The sequence below is a fragment of the Anopheles coustani genome, chromosome 3, assembly GCF_943734705.1.
Source record: "Anopheles coustani chromosome 3, idAnoCousDA_361_x.2, whole genome shotgun sequence".
NCBI lineage: Eukaryota > Metazoa > Arthropoda > Insecta > Diptera > Culicidae > Anopheles > Anopheles coustani.
In genome coordinates, this window is record NC_071288.1 from 96,250,063 (window position 1) to 96,275,691 (window position 25,629).

General features: G+C 44.7%; 1 protein-coding gene across 1 annotated transcript in view; it reads right to left on the bottom strand.

Moving 5' to 3' along the window:
• LOC131258800 (uncharacterized) overlaps positions 1–25,302 on the bottom strand; it is a 42,745-nt gene extending 17,443 nt beyond the window's left edge. The window contains exon 1 of the mRNA XM_058260182.1: positions 25,141–25,302. Coding sequence (XP_058116165.1) covers positions 25,141–25,302 — 162 coding nt within the window. The remainder of the gene's footprint in view (positions 1–25,140) is intronic.
• Between the last annotated feature and the right edge of the window lie 327 nt (positions 25,303–25,629).

Consider the following 25,629-nt stretch of genomic DNA (forward strand, 5'->3'; position numbering starts at 1 on the left):
CGAGCACGCGTTTGGAGAGCGCGGCACTTCAGATCAGGCAAAAGGTTATCCGATTCCCATAAACATAATTGAACGGACGTCACCAAGGGACGGGGGTTGTGAAATCACACAGGCAGACAAAAAGGCCACGATCGGCACGACACGACGTCACTTCGTCGTCTCGTTTGTCCACTTGAAGCGCGTTTGGGGTGGAAAAAAGAAAATGTCACTCCGGCACCACGGGGAAAAGCCGTTCGATCGCCACACGCGCGGGTTGATCTTACGCGAACGCGGCCGCAATCTCAACTGACTGACTGACTGGCCGAGATCTGATCGCGCCGTTTCGCGTTCGGCCGCAAGTGGTTGGATCTTGGTTGGCGTGCGAGAGTTTTCCCGGTGCGTTGAGGGAAGGTAATTTTCCCCGCTCGGTTGGCAACGGCAGGTGAGAAGCGGCGTACGGCGGCGTAAACGTGTATAACGCTCGTCGTAAAGTAGCTGTGTTTGTGTTGGTTTTAGGCGGAAAGAGTGAAAAGCCGATGCGAAAAGCCAATTTGTGTCAACCAGATTCGTTTTGATTTGAAAAATAATATCGTTTCGAATAAAATATATGAAGTCATTCCGATTTGTGTCGTAATTTTAATACTTTTGATGAAACATTGAAAGTATCAAAGAAGGCTTACCAAGGTATATTTATGTGAGCTCTTTCACCTCAAATTAGCTGCTGCTTTTGTTTCATGTTTATTTTTCTCAATATGTTGGTCTGCTTTTCATATTCGACTTTGACAAATGCTCAACTATTTCCTCTGCTTTTAAATTTTTCTTCGTATTAGAATTGCTTCTAGACTCGTTCCATAGTATTGAGGTGTTTAATTGTTTCTTGTTTAAAAGTTGTACAATTTAAAGAAAATATTCTTTCAAATTAAATGTGAAGTTATTTTAATCATAGGTCCCCTCACGAAATCCCATAGTGCGTGACCCTCGGTGTAGTAAATAAAACTTTAGTAGTAGCCCGAAAACACACCAATACAGCCGCCCACCTGGGGTACATCCGAAAGCAAACATGTGGCGTTCGGATCCAAGATCATCGCCTTCGGCCGGATCCCCGAACGATCGGGGGAGGCAAACAAAAACAAAAAAAGACACCATTTGTCTTGAGACAGCTCGCAGACAGCTTGAGCCGTAACCTTTGCAGCGCGCCTCAAGACAAGGGCACGATCGTTTTAGCCAAAATGGCGATAACGGGACCGCTTCCACCGGGAAAAACAATAAACCGTTCCCTTTGCCTTTTTCCGTTAGAGACTTTTCCTTTCGGTTCGGAGCAGAAATGCAACGGAGGGCTTCCTTCGGGCATGGGGTGTTGGAGGTGGTCATTGGTTTGAGCATAGCGAATCGGGTGGGGGCCCCCACCGGAACTTAAGCCGGCGTGCGACGAAATTAGAAACCAGTTCGCTATAAATAAACACGCACGAGTGCCGGGAGACTGGTGGGCGGGATGGGAGCATCTGAAGAGGAGTGTGTTTTGGTCGTGCTGTGTGTATTTGCGATGGAAACGGTACCCTGTAACACTTGCCCTCCCCCCGAGACCGAGAAGCGGGCGGGTGTTGGTTTAAATTGTTTTCAAACGAACCATGGAGGGGGCAAAAACCACACCAGGTTTACCATAAAACATGAATTTTCCAACCGAGAACGGGGAAGGTGGCCAGGGATTGCAGAGCACCCTGGGACGCTGTTTACAACTCGTCCATTTTTCTTCGCCAATGTAATCCAGTGGGTTGTGAACCCCAGATGCATTTCCTCCCGGTGGCATTGTGTACCGCAAAGGCGTTCGCGTATTAGTGGTGATTAGTCACATTGTGTCAGATCGTGACATTTCCCCTAGGTAATGGCTTCATTAGAGTGTAGTGCTGTGCTCCATGTTTTGTTTTTCTTTTTAGTGCCAAATAGAAATGACGTGCAGGCTTTGGCGTCGGCAGTTCTCATGCTTACCGGTGACATTAAGCTGCTGAGAGCAAAACATTTAAAGGGAGACGCAATGGGTGATTAAATTCTCAACTAATCTCCCTCGAGAATCGGTAAACGATAGCCTGATCCTTAGGAAATTGAAAGCCGGCTTGGGTCGGTCTAGGGATGGTGTGATTTTGATGTTCACAATCGTATTTATTGTTCAGGGACACTTAACCAATTCCCCGGCAATCAGGTTTGATTGTTTTTACAAATGCTTTTAGAGTTAGGGGTTATTTTGAGTTGATGATAAACCAATAAAATTGAGTAGAATTTGTTTGTGAGAAATTATTCATTAAAGTTAGCCAAGCTTGAAACGGGAAAACAAATGAGCATCCGTAAGCAATTACATCTGTTTCGAGGATATAATTTGACCCAAATAAACCATAAATTGTCTCGTAATCGAGCTCCAGCTGAGGCCCCCGGTCTGTGGCCTACGTGAGGCCAAAGCAGAACATGCGCCTGCTGACCTGCGAGAAAGGATATGCGAACCGGCTCCCCGAATGGGCCGATGTGTATTGCGGACTTAATTATTTGGCCGACGTTGGCCGACGGCGGAAAAGCGGAAAGTGATTTACTTCCTGTGAGGCCTATCCCCGAATAGCCGGCAGCTGCCACTTGCAGCGCAGATTGTTGCCAGTTCGTGCATGTTGATTGCAACGCTTGCACAATCCCGCTGCACACCCTGAAGGAATGGATTTTTGTCGAGGAAAAAAGAAGCGAAGGAACTGAAAGAATAATCCTTTTCAGCCTCTCTCTCTCTCCATGTTAGCCCGAGGGTTTGTTAGGAATCTGGAAACTGGAAAAGGACTTTCTCATTGGATGTTTGCCAGATTGTTACAAGCACACACACGAGGTCTTCGTGCAATGACGCTAGATTCTTGTGTTGCATTCAACAATTCGTTCGGCGATGTTTCGCTGCGCGCCATTTCACTACACTTACCAGCTCATGTTTGCATCGTTCTAAGCTCTATTGAAGAAAAAAACTTGTGCTTGCAATATTACGACATAATTTCTTTGCTCGAGCTGTCGTTAACATTTGCGTCACGAAGCGTTGGCATTGGAATGAATTGAAAGTAGAAAATAGTAAAGTAAAAAATCCAAAGTGCGATATGACAGCCGTTACACGAAGGCTCGAAAACGAATTGCTCAACCCGTGCGTGCGTGCTTCGTGAGAGTGTCAAGATCACAAATTAATCCCTCGCCACCTCAATCGCCGGGCGTCCATTCAAATGAGCTCGTTAGAAGGTGCCGATAGTCAAGCCAAGACGAGAGCGCCCGGCCTTGAAGGGATAAAGGGACCCATCGTTTGACGGTCTCGAAGATGGGAAGCGACCAGTATCAGTCGCTTCTCATTACGGAGCGCTTTTACCGACTCCGTGAACATCCCCCATCCTCGGAGGTAGGTAAGATCCGGGGCCAATTAGTATTCACCGACCGTGCTCGAAGCTCTCGGGCGGATAAAAACATCCCCAAACCGAGTGCCGGATTTGCAAACCGATGAGGCTGCGAAAAGAAAAACGAAAATAAAGTGAAACAGCAAAACGGCGGGCGCGTTCTTCGAAGCTGTTCACGTTCGCATTCATCGACTCGACTTTCAAATGAGGGCTGGACAGATCCGACAACCCACGGCATCTTCAACGCTGGAAGCTGAATCATTCCCTGGAGGGTTCGAAGTTTCGCCAGCATCGGACAGATGCCCGCGTCGTAACGAATTGGAATGGAGAATGGATGGTTCTGGGCCGGGCCAAAACCATATCCGAATCAACAGATTCTCAGGCATGTTTGGATTTCTAGTGATAAATGAGCATTGGGTCGGGTCTCTATTGAGGGGTTGGTCAATATGGAATTTCCCAACGGAATAGAATTACATTCTTGATCGTGATCACGAAGTTTGCAGAACACTTTCCCATTAACGACCTGAAATGAATCTTGTGAAATTTGTTTACAAATATTTTAATCTCAAAATCATTTCAGCACGTGATGGATAAGAAACTTTCAACAATTTAAAGGTTAGCTAAAAATAAAATAGAAAATAACTATCGCTTCTATGTCCAACAAAGAGAACTAACGAACCTACGTCATTAGAAATGCCAACACTCGGAACTAACCACATTTCTTCACACAACCGAGCGTCACAAACGAGCGAACGCAACATGCATTTTCTTTTCTCGGTCGACATTTCGCGGGCCATTACAGCCCGATGCGGCCCGGCCAGACCAACTCTCGGGCTCTCATTAGAAATGGTTCCTTTCCGCAAACACAGACGGGCGCTCAAAATGTCACAACAAAAATTCAATTTCAAACAAAAAAAAGGAAGCTATCTTGAAGAAGACAACGACAACTTTGTACCTGTTTTCTTGATGTCACTGACGATAATAAAACGCTTTCCTAATTATTTTTAATTTCCCGCCGAGAGGCACCAACAACATAATCATGCGATAGAAGAAGCGGCAGAGAATGCACCCCGAGGTGAGCGTGTGTGTGTGTGGGGGGGGGGGGGGGGGGGTTTGTGTGTTTTGTTTTGTTTGGCGGAAGGTTACGTTACATATTTCGAACAAATTGTTCGTCAAATGGCCGACCCACGGTCGTGTGGCGATCCAACGGTCGGGGCCATGTGTTTGTGTGTGGGGAGTAATTTCATTGTCATGTGCATTATGGCGTGAGTGTGCAGGGGGCGAGGCAAAAGTGCACATCGGCATTGGCAGTTAGTTTTTAGATGCACGGTGGTGACATTAAGGGTTAGGGTCATGATCATCAAGTTTTATTGCGTGTTGTTTATAGTTTGGCATTTATAATGCACCGTCGAGGGAGAAAATGTTAATGCACCGGAGTGACGAAACATAGAGAGGGTGAAGCACAGAGAGCAATGGGAAGTGAGAAGAAGAAGCGAGGGAGTGACGGAATATATATTGATTTCATGTCCGTTTCCGCCGTCACAACGTGCGTGTGTGTAGAGCATCCGGATCCGGAACCGTTAGTGGCCGTATAAAAAGCGAGATAGAAAAAGGAGAAAAAAGAGAAAGAAATACAGATTCATTAATTTATGGCGTAAAGGTTATTGAGCGGCAGCTACGACAGCGACATCTATCGGAGGAAAGGAACATGAACGGCATACTCTCTAACATCTACGGAAACCGGAAACCGATTGATTATCGTTCGGGCGCAACCAACTAGAGGAACCAACTTGGTAGGGAAGAAGGGAATGAACTACGACAGAGAGAGAGGAATATGTAGAGCAAGTCAGTAAAACGTTTCGTTCTAAGGTCTAACTTGACAGGCATTTCGGGGCGGGAGGGTTTGGGTAAATAAATGGCCTCTAGAGGAACAACAAACCTAGTTCCGACTCTACAGGGCTTAGAGCCCTTCGTCATGCTGCTTCCCGCCTACTTGGATGGAGTTTACTCTTTGTGAGCAAATCGTGACACCGTACCGCAGCTCGGGCTCGAGCGTACAGTGTCGTTGTTTCCTATACTATTTAGTAGTTTTACAGCTACCAACTATGGACACCATAATAAACCATAAAAATGTAATGAGTTTCCCTTCCGGTGATGTGCAGCGATCCGAGTAGTCTTCGAAGGCAGGATTTCTGTATCCTTTTTATTGCCGGGTACACCCGGAAAAACGATCTTGAAGGAACAAATTGCTTTGTACTAACGATTTCGGCCTGTTTCTCAGCTAAAGAAAGACACGCAACGAGGCGCTTTTGTGCCAAAATGTTACGTAATGAGAAACTAGCTAGTTGATTTGTGAGTTCCTATGAAAAATTCGAGATGGTGGTAAAATGAAAATGGTGCTTTCAGTTTTAATATTATGTATTAACACTTTATTGACAGATCCCGAGTATACTCGGGCTAGCTTGGCTTTACGTTGTGACGGCAAGACGAACATGTTCGTACCAAGCGCACACAGTAGGCAGAGATTAGAGCAACACGATGTACGCATACTTTGACCGCGGTGACTGCATCATATTTCTCCCAGAAAGCGCCTGTCAACAAAGTGTTAAAACGTTTGTTGATCGAATAATTGACTTAGAAACAACTTGTTTCCTCGTTGCAATTTTGTTGACATAATTTTCGTCTTTCGATCCTTTTCTCTTTTAACACAATCAGCAAGCTGTCCATTGTTATTGAATTACATATTTAACTGGTTTCCCTTCGGAACCTACAAACGACCAGGCGTCTCCATCGGAATAGCAGTCGTACTACAAGAGGCCAGGCGTCTCCATCGGAATAGCAGTCGTACTAAAATACAGCCCTCTCTCGTTACAAAAACCCATATAACACAGACATGTCACTGGCGGCAGTAAATGTAACCCAATAATATGTTGCTGTAAGACCCCCCACCCCCGCCGAGGCTCGTTATGTTCAAATACACAAAACATAATGATGACGGGCAGGGTCGCAATGGAAATTACAATTTGTTTCCATCACGCAAAACAGGATAAATGGAGCGGCGTAGGAAAAAAACATGTTTTGGCACGAGAGGATACTCAAAGCCCCCCATCGTAATGCTGTCGACTGATTTGATCCAACCCGGCCATCCTTTTTTACTCCCCGATTGAAGCAGACCAACTGGTGAAACTGATTTAATTTACTTGCCTGTAAACACTTCATTTAATACTCTCCACTTCAGTCTCCTTTTTTTTTTTGCTGCTCGGTTGCAGCTTTTCTGCTTCGACCGAACCAGCGGCAGGTTCGGCTAGATCGGCGCAAGGAATAATTTATTTTCCAATTTTCCATAAAATGAGAAGGACAAGCGAAGACAAAAGGGAAAAGGAATTCGCTCCGTGCGACGCACACCGATTTTCCCGTTGTTCTCGGACAAGCGTATGCCGAGCGTTGGTAACTTTTGGCCGTGGTTCCTTCCTTTTCGGTGTCTTTGAACTCGAAAATATAGCTCATCTTTTCGCGGGTTGCCTACTTTTGCCCTGGGGACGCTGGAGACGAAGCTTTAGTCCGCACGTTGTCGCAGATGTCGTTCCCCGCATCTCCGTGCCATCCATTTCGGTTAGTCGGTGAGGCGGGGTAGCGAAAATCATTAAAACTGATATTTTATGGACGCCTATAAATTTGAGCCCCCCTGGCGGAGTGATTCATTTTTTTTTCGTTTTCGTCCTTCCGATGGCTTCCCTGGTTGCTGGACCGTGGGAAAAGCGAGTGACTCACGAATAAAAGGCTCCCCCCAAAAATCGGTTGGAGGCGAACGCATGCCAGGCACGCCATGGGCTTCGGGCGACGCCGGGATAAAGGAAAAACACTTTACCGAGGTGTGCTCGGAAATCGAAGGCAAAACGAAATGAGAAAAAAAACGCACCCAAACATAAAAAACGCATGGGACGAAGCGTGGTACGAAGCGGTCCCTTCGGATGACGAAAAACGTGACACTAACGGAAAGAAACTGCCCGGGAAGCGTGGGAACATAAATACTTTATTCGATTATGAATCGACAAATCCGTTCTAAGCCATCGGCGTAGGAGGGAAGGGAAGGTGGGGGGAGGGGGAAATGGTGGAAAATGTGCAAAGGGGGGCCTTTGGAAACGCTTTCCGCATACGACGTAGATAGTTTTCCGATACCGCCACGAGTATCATGATGACATATTTTTTGTACCCTTATCGATCCAACATTAGCACTTGAACTACCTTGGATTCGAATGCATTCGGAGGGAGGAAAGGTACTGAATGAAGGTACTTCCCTGAGGAATGCCGCTTGGTCCAATGTCGAAATAAGGTCTACCATTTATGGCCGAGTATATATGAAACAGCGAGCACTCAAAAGTTTGATAGTGTTCGGAACAAATTCGTTAAAATTTCACCTTCCATTCGAGCCTGTCACAGAAGCTGCCTATCATCCGAACTAAAAACTAAAATGAAAAGAAAAAACGGTGCACCGGAGTGCTGTTTTCCACCCCGTAAGTTGGTGTGACATTCCCAAAGACACATCAAAACAAATTCCCTCCAACGGCCTTTCACTTCCCGGGGCTCTGATGGATTATTGCCTCGACCCCCAGATGGCCAACTCCGGGGGCCCAGCTTGCAAAGTTTATTCAGTAGAAAACAACATAAAAACAAAACAAAAATGTCATCTAAAGGAGGACACAGGACGAGATGCAACGAAGAGATGAAGAGAGCAGCAGCGGAGTGTGACTCTTCCAAACGGGCGGGTTGGCGAATGTTAAATTCCATTTTGGGCGTCCCATTTTTTACGAGGCCCACGTCAGGCCAAAGTTTTGTGCAACTTTCGGAGTGGTTTTTCCACGGCAATAAAAACAAAAAAAGGGGTGAACGTTGTTTTTATTTTGTGTTTTTTCTCTCGATGAGAACGAATAGAAGTTAAGTTGTTTTTTGTTTTGCCGCAGTTAGTCGATAGAATGAATTTTTATCCAACCGTTAGCATCAATCGGGGGGAAAAAAGATCTAAAAGAGATTCCTTTGCCATTGTTGTTCAAATTAATTTAGTACATGTTTTTATTTATTTTAAAATCACCCCCACTTTCCTTTGACTAAGAGGATCGGATCAGGGAAGGATCGGAGGCAATTCAATTTGAAATCCATTCAAGTAGTCAACCAATCGAGCAATCATTATTATTATTATTAGGTTCCAGTGATATCCTGTCCGTTCTGTCCGGATGTGAGAAGGTTTTCCTTTGCCTCTTAGACTTTTTTCCGATGATGACAAAACGATAACCCAAGTTCTTCCTAACGCTCAAGGTTCGTTGAACAACTGGCCGCCTCGAGGGGGCGAGTGAAAGTTAGTGGGTGGGTGGGGGGGATTCAAATAGCCCGGCCATAACTGGCATTCACCGCTCGAGTGGTTTTCCGATTCCGGGTGCCCAGCACGAGTGCGGCGGGGTTTTCCCAATCTGAGCGCAGCGGACGGAACACGGGCCGTGATGCTTCCTCCGCCGAGCCTAAATATCTGCAATGCGTCAGACGCGAGCTGCCGACCGGCCGACCGCCCGACCCGACCCGACCGTCGGAGCTGCTGGGCCGAGGGCATCGGACCCGGAGCGAAAACGTGTGAGCGAGTAGTGCGAGCGCAAAACACGCACACTTTTTTGGCGGTTAAAATGGCAACTCCTCGCTGGCAAAAGGTGTGAGAAGATGGAACGGAACCGCTAGGGGGAGTAGGCGAAAGTGGGTGGTCAGCATGAGGGGAAAAGCGAACGAACTTTCGCACGGCGAACGTAGTAGGGGCCGGTTGGTTGGAGTGTGTGTGGTTTTGCGTTGGATAAAATGAAGAGTGGCGACAAAAAGAGCAATAGGAATGCATCAACACAACAGTGGCACGACAAAAGACCCGTCGTTGTCATTGTTCGGCATGTTGTTTAGTAAACGACTGATAGAGGAAACGACTGTTAAGGATCGTTTACACGAGATCGATTGAGAAAAGTGATCACAAAAATATAAATTTTTGTTAAGAAAAGAAAACAAACAGTGAAGTTTAACTGATTTGCAACAGTATTTCAAATTACACACTTCTGTATTAATGATGTGCGAACTGAGTAAGAAGGAATGAGTGAGTTGAATCTTGCTAATTGAATGATTGATTTAAATCCTGACGGAGAGTTTTAGTTACTTCTTTTTGATTTGAATCCTTGACTGGGATTCTCAAGCTCTTCGCCAAAGAGATTTGAATCCCAAGAGTGAGTAAAAGAGTTGCTGGCCGCCATAAAATCCCATATTGGGATTCGAATCACAAATTGGGATTCGAATCCCAAACTGGCACTTAATATACGAACTATCTATGAATGCACGTACATGTTTGGATTCGAATCCCAATTTGAGAATCTTAAATTGGGATTCGACTCTCTATAGTCACTAACAACTCTTTTACTCACTCTTGGTATTCGGATCTTCACTTGGGATTCGAATCTCTATGACGACTAGCAACTCTTTTACCCATTTATTCACTCTTTTTGGATTCGAATCCCTGTAAAGGATTTAAATCGCCTCGACGACTAATAAATCACAAAAGAGTGACTTAAAGATTCGAATCATCGTGATGATTGTTTACTATGATTCAAATCTTTAAAAAAAAGTTGTTATTCTTATCACGAAAAAGGTTTTGTTGTGTGTAAACGGTCCTTAAGAAGCAAACAGCGATGGAGGCGAGGCTAAAAGAAGGGAAGGGTTGTATATAAATTTGATTATAAATATGCATAGACGGTGCCTTCGCCTTCTCGTCGTGGAAGAAAAGAAGCAAAGGAAAAGCCTCAAGCACAGCTGTTGTGTGTGGTCGGGCGGCTTTCGACAGCTGCGGGACCACTGTGGGGATCATGCTGTCAAGCTTTTCCCCGACGCACCATGATGACACCAACACACCAACGGAAGCAGGGGAAGATGTTTATCTCATCAGCGAGCAAGGAACGCTCGTCTGGACGGAAAGCGCGTGGATCTTCGAGCGTTGTTGTGAAGGCTTTATGATGGATGAACGAGCGGATGGGTTTCCGGCCAATTTCACCACCCGCTTTTTCCCACCCCACCGTTGCATATACGTGAGTTCTGTTTCAAATCTGTAAAACACACTTTAAACATGGTCCCTTTTTCAACGCCCGGGTGAGTTGATTCGTACGGGGATTCTCTTCGGAAAACATCATCCCAAGGGCGAGCCTCCGTTGTGCGACAAGTTCAAATGGGGGAAAAATGACGATTTTTACGATGAACGGTGGCTTCGTACAAGTTGCTTCGCTGGAATATGATTCATTTCGGGCTGGATAACACATGGCCGGAATCAACCCATTTGTGATATAAAATTTTCGTTTCACTTTTATGTAATAAAGCCGTTCAATTTTGCTCAAAGCATCCACTTTCCAAGCATCCAAGTGGGCGAGATTGCTTTTTGATGTACGGAGCAATAACTCTCATTTAAAGCTCGTTTGCTTTGGCACGAATCTCTGCCGGAGATGTTATCGTGTCAACCTCAAAGAAACCACCCTGTTGAAGCTCTAAAAAAGTGATATTAATCTACTCTCGGGTCTGGCGCTAGTAACTGTTTTTCCTTGTCCCACATTTAACTGACCCCCGACTATTTGCTTGTGTTTTCATTTCACCACCACGCACGCAAATAGTGCGCTAATGAATTCATGGCTAAAGGCATTTTGCCTCCAATTATGACCTTTTGCTTGCGTGTCATTTGAGGCGTTTATTTTATTTCCACCTTTTTTGCATTCCACTTTGTTAAAAGATGTTTCAAATGTGCCTTTTTTCTTGATGGCATTTGGACGTGTGCAAAAAGAAGTAATTAGCAAATGTCCAGTCGCAGTCGTGAACGAATGCGCGAATGTCGTAGGAAATGAGAACGTTTCAACCCAGGGGGAGGCGCTTATCCATTTGCGGATGACTGGAAACTAGAAACAGTTCCAAGCGGAAAAGCGATTTGTGCGAAAGCGAAAAAAAAAATGGAAATTTGTATTAAAAACCATGTTGCTTCGGATTTCAAAGTGGATCGCCGAGTCATGGCAAGCTAATTTTGGCAAGCATGATAAGGTGGGAAATGGATTCCACCCCGCAAGGTCAGGGCCATCAAGCGTAGAGCCGTAGATTGTCACCTCGACGCCCGCGAATAAGGCATTTCATTTCCATAATGAATTATGTATGCCAGAAAAGCGAACTCCTTTTTGATTTGCCGTCATAAATCTGAGATTAGGGAAATGGGCGGTGAAGTTTTCAATCTTTTGTTCTCTCGAAGCCGAAAATGAAGGGAACGAGCTTGGGAAATACATTCCCCGATAATGATGCAATGACAACATCTCCCCCCTGAGGTGCGTTCGAAAGAATCAACAGATTCAATCCAGCCACTCTGGATTAGATGAAATAATATTTTGAACAAACTTTTCCTTCCAATTGGAAACATGGTCTGACCTGTTTTCTTCCCTTCCCCCAAAGGAAAACCCATAATCGTTCGTACATTGGAAGGGCTGGCGGCGAATATCTTCATTAAAGTCTATAATTCAAGCGCGCCCGTAACATTCATCATCCAACCACAGCCAAGGTCGAGGCGGGGCGGCGAACCTCCCCGTCATGTTGTTGCCAAAAAGAGGCACAAACACAGCCCCGGGGGTGGCGCATTAACGGGAACTTTCCCTGTGGACCAACACCAGCGGATTTTCGCACAGCACAGAGTTAGCACAATAATAAAGAAAAGAAATGTGTGTATGTATGTCGGTATGTGGGAAGTGAGGGAAAAAGAGAGAGGATAAGAATAACGCCTTAGAAAATTGGTTCAGTTGGAGTCAACCCAACCGGAAAAGGCCACCCACGGACGAAAATCCGGGTCCCGCGGGTAAAGGAATAATGTCTGATTTTGGCAAGCAAACGGAACTGAGCTCCGGACGGGACAAAACGCCGATTCTGTGGTGAGGTCTTTCTTCTGGCTTTCATTGGTGGCAGTGGGGGTGAAGTGTGCGGCAGAGAAAGCAATTATCGTGATTAATAGTGATGTACGAAAGCACAACAATGGCAGTAAAGCGGTTTGCGCCGAGTGCACGAAACGGGATCGTTCTACAAAACTTCGTTTCCGTATAAATTTTAAGGTTTTGCTTTGTGTCACAATATTGGGAGTCTAAGATGATTATCGTTTGCAAAATGGATCGGATGCGAGACGTGGCAAACTAACCACATTGTGTGTGTTTTCAAATCCAAGAAGATTATAATTTTCCATTCAAAGCCATAGGAAACTGTTCGATTAGAATCATTTTTCTCACACAATCCATTTCAGTTCTTAGTCATGACAAATGTTTGATGAGGCTTTCCTCTGGAGGAAAAATCTTGTCTTCCTCATCGGTTCGTGCTAACAATTTGGGAAAATTTATGATGCTCAAGATTGGACGTCTGGCAGTGGAAAAGGTCGACGGATACTTCATCCGTCCCGAAAGCAGACGATAATGCGTCCGAACGAAACATCATTACCGATCGCTTGGGCGTTTTTCCTGTTCGCCTGGTCAGCAGGTTTTTCTTTTGCCAACCCCGGTGGGTTCATTTTGTTTTTTCCCTACGAAACTAGAAACCATAACGTATTCCTAGTACCGGAATGGTAGAAAGAAAGAGCGCACTTGTGGGCAGAAAAGCCACTCTTTATTCAACCAGTTCGTTTGATGTTTCCCTCTTTCAGTTCACCTCACGGTTATGATTCAACGCACACGAACCGCAAGCTTCTTATTTTCCGCTCGTTGAACGCAATTTTCCAGCGCAAGTTGAATGTGAAACAAATCTCTTTATCAAACGATATCGGCGTAGGATTTCATTCGAACACCGTGAACGCCGATAGCGGCAATTTTGAGCCTTTTCTCCACTCAGTTGAGCTTTAAAATTTAACAAAGAAGTCTTAAACCGTTAAAGAGACGATGAGGAACGCAAGTAATCAAATTTTAAATCGATTATAAACGATGGATCGAGCAAGTTCTAAAGATTGGCACATTTTCCTCGGTGTAAAAGAGTTCACTTTTGTCAATGAATTGAATTTTCGGGTCGGAAAACCTGGATACGAAAATTGACAGACTTCGAATCAGCCCCAGGCGAATGAAAGTCCTTTGGAAAGTTGTGGAAAACACAGTTTCCCCCTGGAGAAACGATCGCTCACTGTCTTATCTGCTGCAGCGCAACCTTCGGCCGAACTCGGGGTGTTTTAAATAATTTTCTCATTTGTCTGGAGATGGAAAACGGTCTTGCAAAGGTATCCCAGAAAAAGGGTTCGATGGTGAAGGTCCTTTTCTTTAAGGAATGGGCTATTGAGAGACAGTTTTCTGCTGAAAGGTTTATATTTATTCATTTGTTTTGCAAAGTTTCGGTTTTCTTCAAATTACGTTCTAACGACTTGCATGGTTAAAGTAAATGAAGTCCTTTTTTCAGGACTGGTAGAAGTTTTCTGTTGCAAAATATTTCATGGAGAGTAATTTTTCATTCAAATCTAGAGGAAAATGTGTGCAACATTTCTTTTCCACCACGGATGGATTATATTTTTGTTCAATCAAACAAACACCAGCATGCTTCAGAATTTCCACTTCATTGTTGTTTTGTGTTTCGAACGAAACACACGAAACGAAAACACATCAATCAAACCGCATGACAGTTTATAAAGCTTCCAATTTGTTGCTCGTATTGGAGAATCCCGCACTGAAAGCTTCCTTATCGAACGGCGAAGAATTTTCTCCAACCCTGATTTGGCCCGTTCGGTTCCGTTCGGATCAACAGCGATTGAGTGGTGTTAACTTTTGGAAAATCCAATCGAACAACGGATAAAAGAGTACGAAGTTGAAAAGCTTAGGATCGGTTCGTTTGTTGTGGAATAAATTTCTTTTTTGGATGAAAAAGGAAACAATTTTTGGATAGGATGTTTTGTTAGAATTTGTTCTAACAACGCTAAATTCTGTTCTGCAATTTGGAGTCGATAGCCTACATAAAGTTTTCAATTATATTTTAACAGAACTCTAAGAGACATTGTATGTTTTTAATCATGTTGTTTCTTGGGTTTTCGGGAACTCAAAAGTGGAATGTGGAAAGTTATATTGGTATCCAGTTTTTGGGATTTCTGGTATGATTCAATTTCACTTCAATGGTTTAAATAGTAGCAACATCCTGCGGGTTAAGCACGACCGAGACTAATAAAGACAAATGGCAAAAGATTTGTCTTTCTGCGTGGAAAGCTTAAACAAAATCACGTCGAACATAAAAACAAACCTACACGAGGGCAAACGGCACATTGTGGTACTTCCCAACAGCTTAGCATCGGTACATTACCATTTTCCGGACACATGCCTCAAAGGGACAAAACCTCACAAACAAACAGTCACCACAAACGACGGTTCACAAACACGATGGGAAGCTTCGACCACCAAATGAAGGAAAATAAAACACTTTCGGGCGGGCGTTCACTCATTCCCAAGCGAACCATTCTTCATCGGCTCGTTTTTGCCGCAGCATAATCTACCGTTTTCCCACGTGGAAGAACCCACGTTCGCTCGCAGCCCGGAAATGCCGGGCGAGGAAAACAATTTCCTTCGGCAATTTGACCGATTTGCCTCACGGGGAACTAAGGGCCCTGCATACGTGCAGGCAATCTCCGTGGAGCAGAGTTTCCATTACTTAGTTTTCTTACAAAGCATTGCCCCTCCGGTTCGTGTCATTCAACTTCCGGCAAGACCAAAAGGCTACGTTCCGATGTGTGTGTGTGAGTGCACAGAACGCTCACTTACTTACATCCACCCCATGGAACGTGGATGGCCACCCAGGGGAGGGCGTTAAGGGGTTAACCGGTAGTTGTTTCCGTAATTGAACCCAAACGGGACGGAATACCTAACAACGCGAGCTTTGTTCGCTTTGGGAAAGGAATGATAATGTGCACTTGATACTTCCGGACGCTAGTACCGTACCGAAGATGCTCTTGTTAGTGGAAGACCCTTTCCGGCCTACTCGGTATCGCTAAATGATAAATTTTTTTTTCAGTTCCCTCCCGGAAAACCGTCCTGGTAGGTTTTTGCTTAAACACTTTGAACTCTGGTCAACTAGAGCTCGAGTAGAGGTTTCCCATCGTTAGTGGGGAGGAAGTAATTGTTATTACTACTAAATTCCGTAGTACACCCTTCCCACTCGGTGGAGGTTTTCCCCCCGACCAAAAGCAAGGAAAACCGCTTGGTTCTCGCCGTTCGTTCGTTCAACCTTTTGCGATGAGAAAAAAGCGAACATCGTGTGGGTTGTTCAAGAGGAAGGCGCTTCTTTAAGCACTTTTCCATGCCCCAAGAAGTCAGCCGAGAAGCGGAAAAATGTGCCCCATCGTGAGATAGAAGAGCCGAGCAAAGGAAAAAATATGAAGGTGGGTATGGAAAATTGAATTAGCAGGTTCTTGGTTGCTCGCTCGCGTTCACGTTTGCCTCCTTGCGATGTTTGGAAGGTCGCAATGGTCGTGTAATTAATTGGTACACGCAGTCCCAAGCCAACCCATGAGACCGGGAAAAAGGGAGAAAGAAAGCCAACGCAGAAAGTGTGAAACAAACAAAATTGCTACACGAAACAGACACCTCTCGTGGGTTCATGTGGGCTTCGGTTCAACTCGGGTCAAACGAGACTTAGTAAGACCATCGTTCTGAGTAAGGGAAAATCGCAAACGACATTCTGTTCACACATTTAAGGAAAGCTCACTTCTTGAACGAAAAAAAACAACCCCTCTCTGTTGGTGCAGGATAAATAATTCATCGCTCATAGGCAAATGCTTACGAGGGGCAAAGACGATCACTATATTCACTTCCGACTTTTGCCGGCGCTTGATTGATGGAAAAGGCTCCCGGCGATGCCTATCGGGAGAGAGATGAGATAGTGCCTCGTTTATGACGCACACGCTAGCACACACTAATTGAAAGATATCCCAAGCGCCTGCCGGGGGGGAGGGAAGCAAAGTCTACCGAACAACGCAATGGTTATTACCGAGCTCCATTTTCATTTGCCTTCCTTCGGAGCCGTTCCCGTGGTTGATGTTTCTTTTTGATTGCGCCCACATAAATGAGCATTAGGGAAGAGTAATGAGGAAGTGCGACTGGGAAAAGCGTCGTTTGGACGCCATCGAGCTCTTTGCCAGCATATAACCATAATTAAAGCCATCGTTCATCGTTGAGTCAATAAAACGGGCCATACGATTTCGCGATAGGGAATGATAATAAGCTTTTGTCACTTAGTGTCTGAGACTTCCGTCGATTTTTCCTAACGATACTTCAATGTTGGACTTTATTAATATATTGAAAGTTCTAGACTAGAGTTCTAAAAAAGTGGTTTCATTTATCTAAATATAAGAACTACAGAACACTGAGATAATGATTATCTCTTTTTATTCAGCGTAATATACAGGCTGGCACCGATTTTCGTCAGCCTCTGTTTTCGTCGTTTGACAAATCGTTCGAAGCTGGTTTATAGTAGCGTGCTTTGTTCTTTACTCATGTGATTCAATGCATTTTGTATGACAGAAGATCCGAACATGGACTCATAAACAAGTGGTACAGGTTTTCTGCTTCAGACTACTTTGCTCAATCAAAAATATCTTCCAATTGAAGCACTGAATGCATTATTGTAAACCTACACGGCATAGAAACCAAAGAAGTAAATCGGAACATGAAACGGTTGATGGCCATTAATTTGATAATAAAACATACAAACTTTGTTATATGTTAGTTTGAAGAACACCTTCATATCAACCACTGAAAACTCAGACGAGAAGAATGTATACAACCAAAGTTTGTTTTGTGCCAGTCAAGTCTTGAGTAGGTATTATAAACGTAAGAACTGTAGTCCGCTGTCCTCGGTTTTCGTCGCTGTCAAAGTCCCGTTTGGTGACGAAAACCGGGGCCAGCCTGTATGTTCCTCCTTTTCTTTCTTCTCAATCCGAGAAATAGCCTTGCCCTTATGAACTTCCACTGCGAAAACGAGTCAGTAATGAACCAACAGAAAGATGAATCTTCGGACACACGGACGTGAAGTGGTGTGATAAATTATGCTTTAATTCTCGTCTCATCGTCCACCGAACGATCTACTCTCTTACATCGCGCTTCTGTCGTTCACTGAAATTTCCCAGAAACGGTTCACCAGGCAGGGCAAAAATTTCCCGCTATCAGGTGTGGCATTCCCTCGATCGGCTAGCCCAAATTACGCGACGGACATTTTTGGGCTTCACCGGAGAATCTTACGCCGCTGGATGAAGATTAATGAAGTCTGCCTTTTCTGCCGTCTGCCAGAATCGAGTTGGCCGATTTTTCCTGCTTAGGTGATCCTAAAAATCACGACCGCTTGCTCCGCCCTGACCAGCCTACTGAGCCTTTGTGTGTCTGCGTGTCTGACAGGGCTAATTAATTAATACTGTTTGCTTTTATTCCCTCCATGAATTGCATCGAAGCAACCATTAGCGTGCGAAACATCCCCGCAAAGAAAGACTTTCGGTCAATCGTTTTATCATTACCAGCACCAGCACCGGGTTGTCACAAAATGGAGGAAAACCGCTGCAGGTATGGGATAAAAAGAAACTCCCAAAAAGGATGTGTCACGATGGAAGCGCTCGTAAAATGTCTTAAATGAATATTTCATTACATTTGCATTGAATGGCGAGCAATGGGGTTTTTGTTATTACCCGTACAATGGAGACAATATGCGCGCTGCTATTAAATGGGGAGTAGAGAGCCGCCAAAGGACATTATCGAGTGGTTTCAGTGTTCCTTTGGAGCCACAGACATTGGAGCAAACGGATGAGTTTCCCAGGATAACCAATGAGTAAAACAGTAACAAGCAGGTACATTCTTTAATGTGATTTTGTCGGGCAATGCCAAAGGCTATTGAAGTTATCGTTTAGCGTTCGGAAAACTCCCGGTGAAGGTGAGAAAAAATGTGCATAAAATAAAGTCAATAACAGTTCGCTTCGTGCACCGCCGGTGCTTCCCGCTTAGCAACGAACAGTCATGCAATCCACAGGCGGTGTACGGTTTTATATGACACATTGTTTTGCTTTCCTCGTGCCCTCCGTCACGTTTCTTTATTGCTCACTTATTTCCACCGATCCGATGCCAGCGAGGGATGGGAAAACGGTTCTCTCCACCACCAGGCGCCTCCATCGATGAAGCGTCGCACAGCAGGTGTCGGAATGCTGGAGTCGGTGTTAGTCGCTGCATTGTCTTCTCATATATTGTTTTGGCAAACAAAAGCGGGTGGAAAAGTACGTAGCACGAAAAAAAAGGAACAGTGTGCCACCACCCACCGCCGCAGTGTTCCCAGTGAATTACAAGTGCCCGTGTTGCAAGGGAAAGTGAACGAGAACAACATTGAGCAGTATGTAAGCATAGTAAAGATATCGAGATAATACTATACATGCCATCTAGGTAGCTTACGTCGAGGAGGTGAAAAAGCTCGGGAAAAACTGTTGGCTCATGGTTGGGGGCAATATTGACTGGATTGTAGCAACAATACCAACGCGATAAAAGTGAACTGCATAGATAAGGGTGACAGTAGATGATACTTATCTTTTGTGCAGTTTCACGGTTAGAAATAATAAAGACAGTTCCTCTTCATTGCTCGATGACTAAAAGAGTGTATAATAAAATATTATTTCATACGAATGCAAAGCAAGAAAACATAAAGTTTCCTTTCGTTAAAAAAACATTGCTTTGAATGAGAGTTTCTATGGAACAAAATACAGAAAATTATAAATGTTTGTACAATAAATTTAATGTATAGAGAAAATTAATCAAATGCGTTTAGTTAGTTATACAAATAAAAACTAACGCTTCCGTTAATTAGTAATCGTTAAACGCCGACCATTGCGTGCATTATTGTGAACGCATTGCATCTGCAAGTGCATCTCCTTGAAATTGGAATGCAATGGACGCGAGCAGTGTGCAATGAATATTTGAATATCGTACTTGCAGTGCAACACACGTGACTCTCACCAAGCTGCCAATTGGAAACATATGACTCGAAAATGGAGCAGACCTTGGTGTAGGATCGAGTAACTGTGTTTGCTTTTGAATTTGTACGCTGTAGACAACTTTCCATTTTCACCCACCAGTTGTAGGTGTTTCTTGTCAAAATATTTAAAGTAACCTACGACCAGAAAGTTGGTTCGCCGTTCGAACTTTACCATCTCCAGACACCTCGACGCCTCGTATCGATGATGGTTTGTTTGGGAAAGTTTGGTTCACCGATTTCATCTCCAAAGTAAGTTTGAGGGAGGGGGGTGGGGGTCGAAAAAGGGTCAGGGAAAGCAAACCAGTTACACTATCCGCCATCCGAAACGATCGTATTATAGTTCTGCATCGTTTGCTGCGAAACGGCGTTAGTCAGCATTTCCATAATAAAATGAGCAAACTAACAACCACCGTTTCGGTATCTTCACCCCCAGGCAGCGTCCGTAAACTTCTGATTGCGTTGAAGGCGATCGAATCTTTGCGAATGGTTTATTTAGCTTTCACTAAGATGCACGATGGAGACTGCAGTTACCCTGACGTTCGCTGGACGATGTTGTTTAACCCTGACGAAGTTCAAGACAGCACAGTTGACTGGAAGAACAAGGACGTATCAGAGTAATCATCGAGTGGCATCTTGAGCTAGAGCTGTCACCAAAACTCGTGGAATATACTTTCGATATCTTATCTAACAAGTTTTCGTGCCCGTGGCTGGGAAATCAAAATGGGATAAACTATCGCAAAACAAAATGAAATCAGGAACAGGACCAAAACAGTAATCCGATAATTCAGTTTTCCAAACGAATCAACGTTTAAAATTGTTGTCTCAAGCGAAGAGAATGATCCACTTTTGGTGCTTTTCAAACGATCTTGCGATGGATAGATTATGGAGCGCGTTTTATAACCCTCCATTTTGGCGTGTTTCTTTAAGAACCCAATTTATATTGCCTCCCAGGCCTTTCTTGATTCATTTTGATTCATCGAAGCGCAATCAGATCAGATCAACATCGGATGCAGGATGTGATAGCAATCCGAGTGCAAAAAGAAGAGAAACGAAACACTGTTATAGGAAAATTTGCATATCGGACGAAACGAGGAGAAATCTCCGCTTCTCCGGCCATTTACCGCCAGCCATCTTGTTGAGTGGATTTTTCTTGTGCCATTCAAAGCATCATCATGATTGTTGAACATCCTTTTTTTTGTGCTCCTTTTGTGTACATCGGTTCGAATCATCGTTAGTCTGGCTTCGCTTGCTAACGATTGCATTACGTTTGTTACGAATGTTCACATGACTGCGTGTTTTGTAGCAAGGATGAAGATTTATTTGGAAGTCAAATTTACCTTCATCAGAACGTCGTATGAGTCCCGGTTTGAGACCGCAATTAAATTTGCCAACGAGTTCTCGGCAAATTAAATATTCGATAGCCAAACCCTTGATTTGAATATCAGAAGGAAATGTTATAAAAAAAATCTACACCACACACAATATCGCTTGAAAAGTAACGCACTTAAAGCAAAGGGCACCGCCGAGGTCATTCACACCAGTTTGCCAACCCGGTTCGGATCACGTTTTGTGATTGTACTTGGAGTGTAACCTCCGTGGGAAAATTTACGATTCCATGTCAGAGGTAAATTTGGCCGCTCGCGTTGACCGGCCCGATGGGGAAAAACTGTTGCAAAGAAGCCGATGTAGTCGGGCTCGGTCGGGGGGGCACACATTTACAAACCGACCACGTGTTCGCTGCTCGGAAAGTGAACTACCAGGCGCCTCCATCACCACCTCGAAAGCAAGGTTTTTCTTTTTTTCTTCTCGCTGAAAAAGTCCAACCGAATGTGTTCTCCTTTAATTTTACGTTATTTGACCGTGACGCCCTCTGGCAGGAGGATCATCGTGTAAATGACACATTCGTGTGTAAAGTCTCCCACTTTTTGGTAAAACCGATGCCGGTAGGGGCAACACTCAACAATCCACAACATTGACGCAATTTTGGGACCTCACCGATAGTCCACGATTTTTTTCGACGATGTTTTCATACTTCGCTTTGGAACAAGCATTACTTAGAAAAAAAAGAAAGCGAAAAGAATATGGCATAAACGATTTACATAAAAGTTTATTTTCACCTCCATTCCGGGCGCCCGGCTGTGCGCTCCGGCGGTGTGGAAATCGCCATTCCCGGAGGAAACTTTCGGGCGACCGTAGTTAAGTTTGCTACCAAATGTGCCGCATGCACGGACCAGAAGAAACTTTGCGCCTTGATGCAACGCAACGGGTTGGTCGTTGGTCGTTTAATTTTCTGGACATTCTTTCCCCTGCAGCGTCTTATCGTTTTTATTTGGTGAAATGTTTTCAACGGTTTACATAAGGCTTCCTCGGTAAACAAAGAGTTGTAGGAGCGTAATAAATATTAAAAAATATGAAGAAATGGCTTAAATGAACTGTTTGAAAGAAGTAAGTAAAAAGTAGGCTAACAACGCTCTGTAGAATAAACAGCAGAAGATTATAATCAGTGAAACAATCAAAACCTGGTTGCAGTTGAGGAATCGAAAGTTGAGAAGATTCCGTCCCGCACAGCCATCGACAAACTTGTGCCGGAAATGCTAATTTTCTCCCGTCTACAACTTGTTAAATAGCGCTCAACGCTTCAGACGTAGGTGCTCCTGCTCCTCCAATAGCAAGGAAATCACCACACCACGCTGCCATGTCTTTCTCCTTGAACTGGCCACTTATCTAGCATACTGCAATGCGACCGCTGCGTCAACTGACCTGAGGCCTGCCCCCTTGCTGCAACAAGGGAAACGATAATCGCATCCGAAAACCGAAATTATCCGTTCCACAAACGGATTGTGCTGTGCGTTTTCCCGCAGTCGAGCTCGGGGTCCCGTTTGTGTTGGTTCGGTTTTGGTTGAGCGATTATTTTCACGTCGAGCTTTGGTAGCAAACTAACCGAGGGAAAAGTTTCCTTCAACCTGTTGTGTCGCTGTCTTCGTTTCGTAATGATTTCCATTTGTTACCGAAGCGGAACGGAAGGCATCTGGAAAAGGAAACCCCTACAACTTTTTCCTTTCCTTCCGGGCAACGGGAGTGAGAGTTTTCCAATTTTAAGGCGACAATGATTAATTACCGGACGTTCGCAGTAGGAACATGGAACTTCACACATCGTGTACGCTTTTCGATGCATTTCGTTCGAAGGGAACGATGGTGGTGATTTATTAGCCGTTGGCCAATATTTACAACGTCACAACGAAAAGTACCGTTAAGCAGGAATCGACCCAGGAAAATGGTCTCACGGGGTTAGTGGTGTGTGTAAACATTGAAATGGTGTTTAATCGCCCCGAAGATGCGCTCCTCGCTTTCGATGGAAATGGGAGAAAAAAGGCTTTTCCATCGCATCAGATTATCCATTCATCTAAGGATCATGGAAGGGTTATGTGAGCTTCCGTTTATAACACGCAAACAACTTTGCCAAAGAGCATCTTCGCCGGAGGTATCTTCGCTATCGTAAATGACGAAAGTCATTATGTTTAAGGAAAGGGCGATAAAACTGCACAGGAATAAAAGCATCCCTTTGGTTGCGTAAGGTTGAACCGGTTAAAGTATAATTTCCTGGAGGGAGATATCGATATCCAAGGGATGTTTTTGGGAATGATGTTGTTTAGAAAGTATTTTACGGCAATGGCCAACAATCTTCACTCCCAAACGCTGCCGGGAAATTTGAGATGGGAAGAAATGTGGAAGAAAAACATGCCTGTTATGCTGAAACGCATGCCGACGCTTCTGTTGCTACAGTGAAATAATAAACTCACTCATTCTTAACGGCCGGGACGTGATGCTGGGCTATCATATGAAGTGGATGCCAGTTCTGCCCCCCCCCCCCAAAACCAATTGCCCATTCGTCCCGTTACAAGGCATCATGATTTACACGTCCTTGGTATTTCGACGTGCGTAAAATCTCATTTCGATTCCTCAATATATCTTCGTCTTCTCGAAAGGAAGAAAAAAGAGCCACGAAATTATGCTAAAGGAAAAAAATGGAAATGCATATCTTTTCAACATTTGATCAAGTTGCGCTTTTCCAGGATTTCTAGGGGTTTCCCATACGTATGGAGGGAAACACTTTCTAAGAGGATAAAAAATAGGGCAACAAGAGTGGGAAATTGATTTTGATAACGACTACAAAACATCGCATCGATTTTCCCTTTTGCGATTGCAATCTATAGAACGAATTGCACGAAGTTGCAGACAGGACAGGCAAAGTGAAAAGATGTCGAACGATGATTGCGCCAGTTGGCCAATCATTTGATCTCCGACTCAAATCGAATCGCATGCCCGTTACTCATGCTTTCCCGATCGGAATCGGGCTTGGGTTTTGGGATGAGGCAGAGTAAAAGAACTGCATCAGCTTTCCCAGTCGAAGCGACCGAACCGCAATGCAGCTGTTTGCCAATCGGACTGGGCAATCAAACGTATGCCAAAGCGAAAGCTGCTTAGAACAATTCACATTTACCGAGTTTAAGACGGTGCGAACAACATGGCCGTAGTTCTAATGCTCCTAGGGATGACATTTATGTTTTCATTTGAACGAATCGTTAACGAACGGGTGTGTTTATCCTTTCCCCTCCGAGCGAAAGTGTAGCAGTAAATATCGTTCCTATTTGGCGTTATCGTAAGATCACTTGCGTAATTAACGCTTGAAATAACCGAGCTCGTTCCCATGGCTCTCGAATTGGGTCGCTAATGAGATTGGGTTATATTTTTAACAAGCACTTTTCAAGCACGAACGAACGCTGCTCCAATATTGCCGTTAGGTTAACTGGTTCGAAAACTGGATCAAAGGAGGCACATAAAGATTACTTCTGAAGCCTAGCGCAACTGGCAAAGGTTGCTGATGGCAAACATTCTGTCCCACCGAATATCAAAACTAAATTAATATATCTTGATTTAGAGGAAAAACAGAAACTTGCTAACGTCAAAATCATTCAAGTGTTTATTTTTTGTTCATAACACACCCCAGAAAGTTAGGACGATTGGAAGGTAAACGATTGTCTCATCATCAGTAAATGATCTGAAAACAAATGGGCGTATTTTGTTTTATTGACGGTAGTTGTCTCGATAAGAATACCATTACCTAAACGGACTAATGAGCCGAGAACTGATAAGGGTGTGAAAGGAAAAGAGCTAAAGCTGGCTGAACTTTGTACAACAAAATGTAGGAAAATAGCTTCATACTTGAATGTGAAAATGCTTATTAATCTAAATCAACATCATGCAGCAAAATATATAGCTTAAAGCTTGATTATAAACCACTACAAACATAAACATAACTAACAATCTCAAACAACATCAATGCCATTCGACACTCTTGGTTTAAGGAAACCTTTAACCGACGAATTAAAAGTCTAAGGATCATTCGCATTCCATCACACCAAATTACACACAAACACACACGCAAACTACTGTACACACTATTATCAATCCCACTCAGGAGAGTAGAAAACTTACCGCTAGAGTTGTGGTTTCCGTTGTTGTTCCCATTGTTCCCATTCCCGTGGTGTTGATTCGCGGCATGTTTCTGCCCATCACCGTGGGCCAGCATGCCGTGGGCCGCATTGGGCAGCTTGCCTCCCACCATCCCCCCCGGCCCTCCGACTCCTCCGGCGACCACTGGCAACGAGTTGGCGTGCCCCAGGTGATTGGCCGGATGGGGCCCATGGTGGACGCTGTTGTGGTCCGCCGTAGTCTGGATGGCGGACAGCGGGATGGCGAGACAGTTGTTCCCTGGAGCCTGCAGACAGTCCTGCTCGGATTTCGGCAGTGGCGAGTAGGCGATGATGGACCCCCGGCCCGATGATGGACTGATACGGTTGTACCGTCCACCGGTTAGCTTGTCACTCATCTCGGTGCTCCGGTGGCGCTGCTAGTGGTGGTGGTGGTGGTGTTGGATGGACGGTGGCAGGGGCGACGGCACACGGGTAGGAGCGGTCGTCGAGATGCTGGGATCCGGCTGGTGGTCACTGACAGATCCGCGGCGTGATCCGCACTGACCATCCTAGGGGTTCCTTTTGCTTTAGGAGTCGTCGCCAGAGATCTTTAGCCGCATCCTCCGTTCCGTTCCGGTCGTCGGTTGAGTTCTAGTTCTAGCGGGTCGCAACAGGGCTGGCCAATCGGTTCGTTACACTCGGCGGCACGGACACGGAATCGACGGCGAAACCACGACAAACCC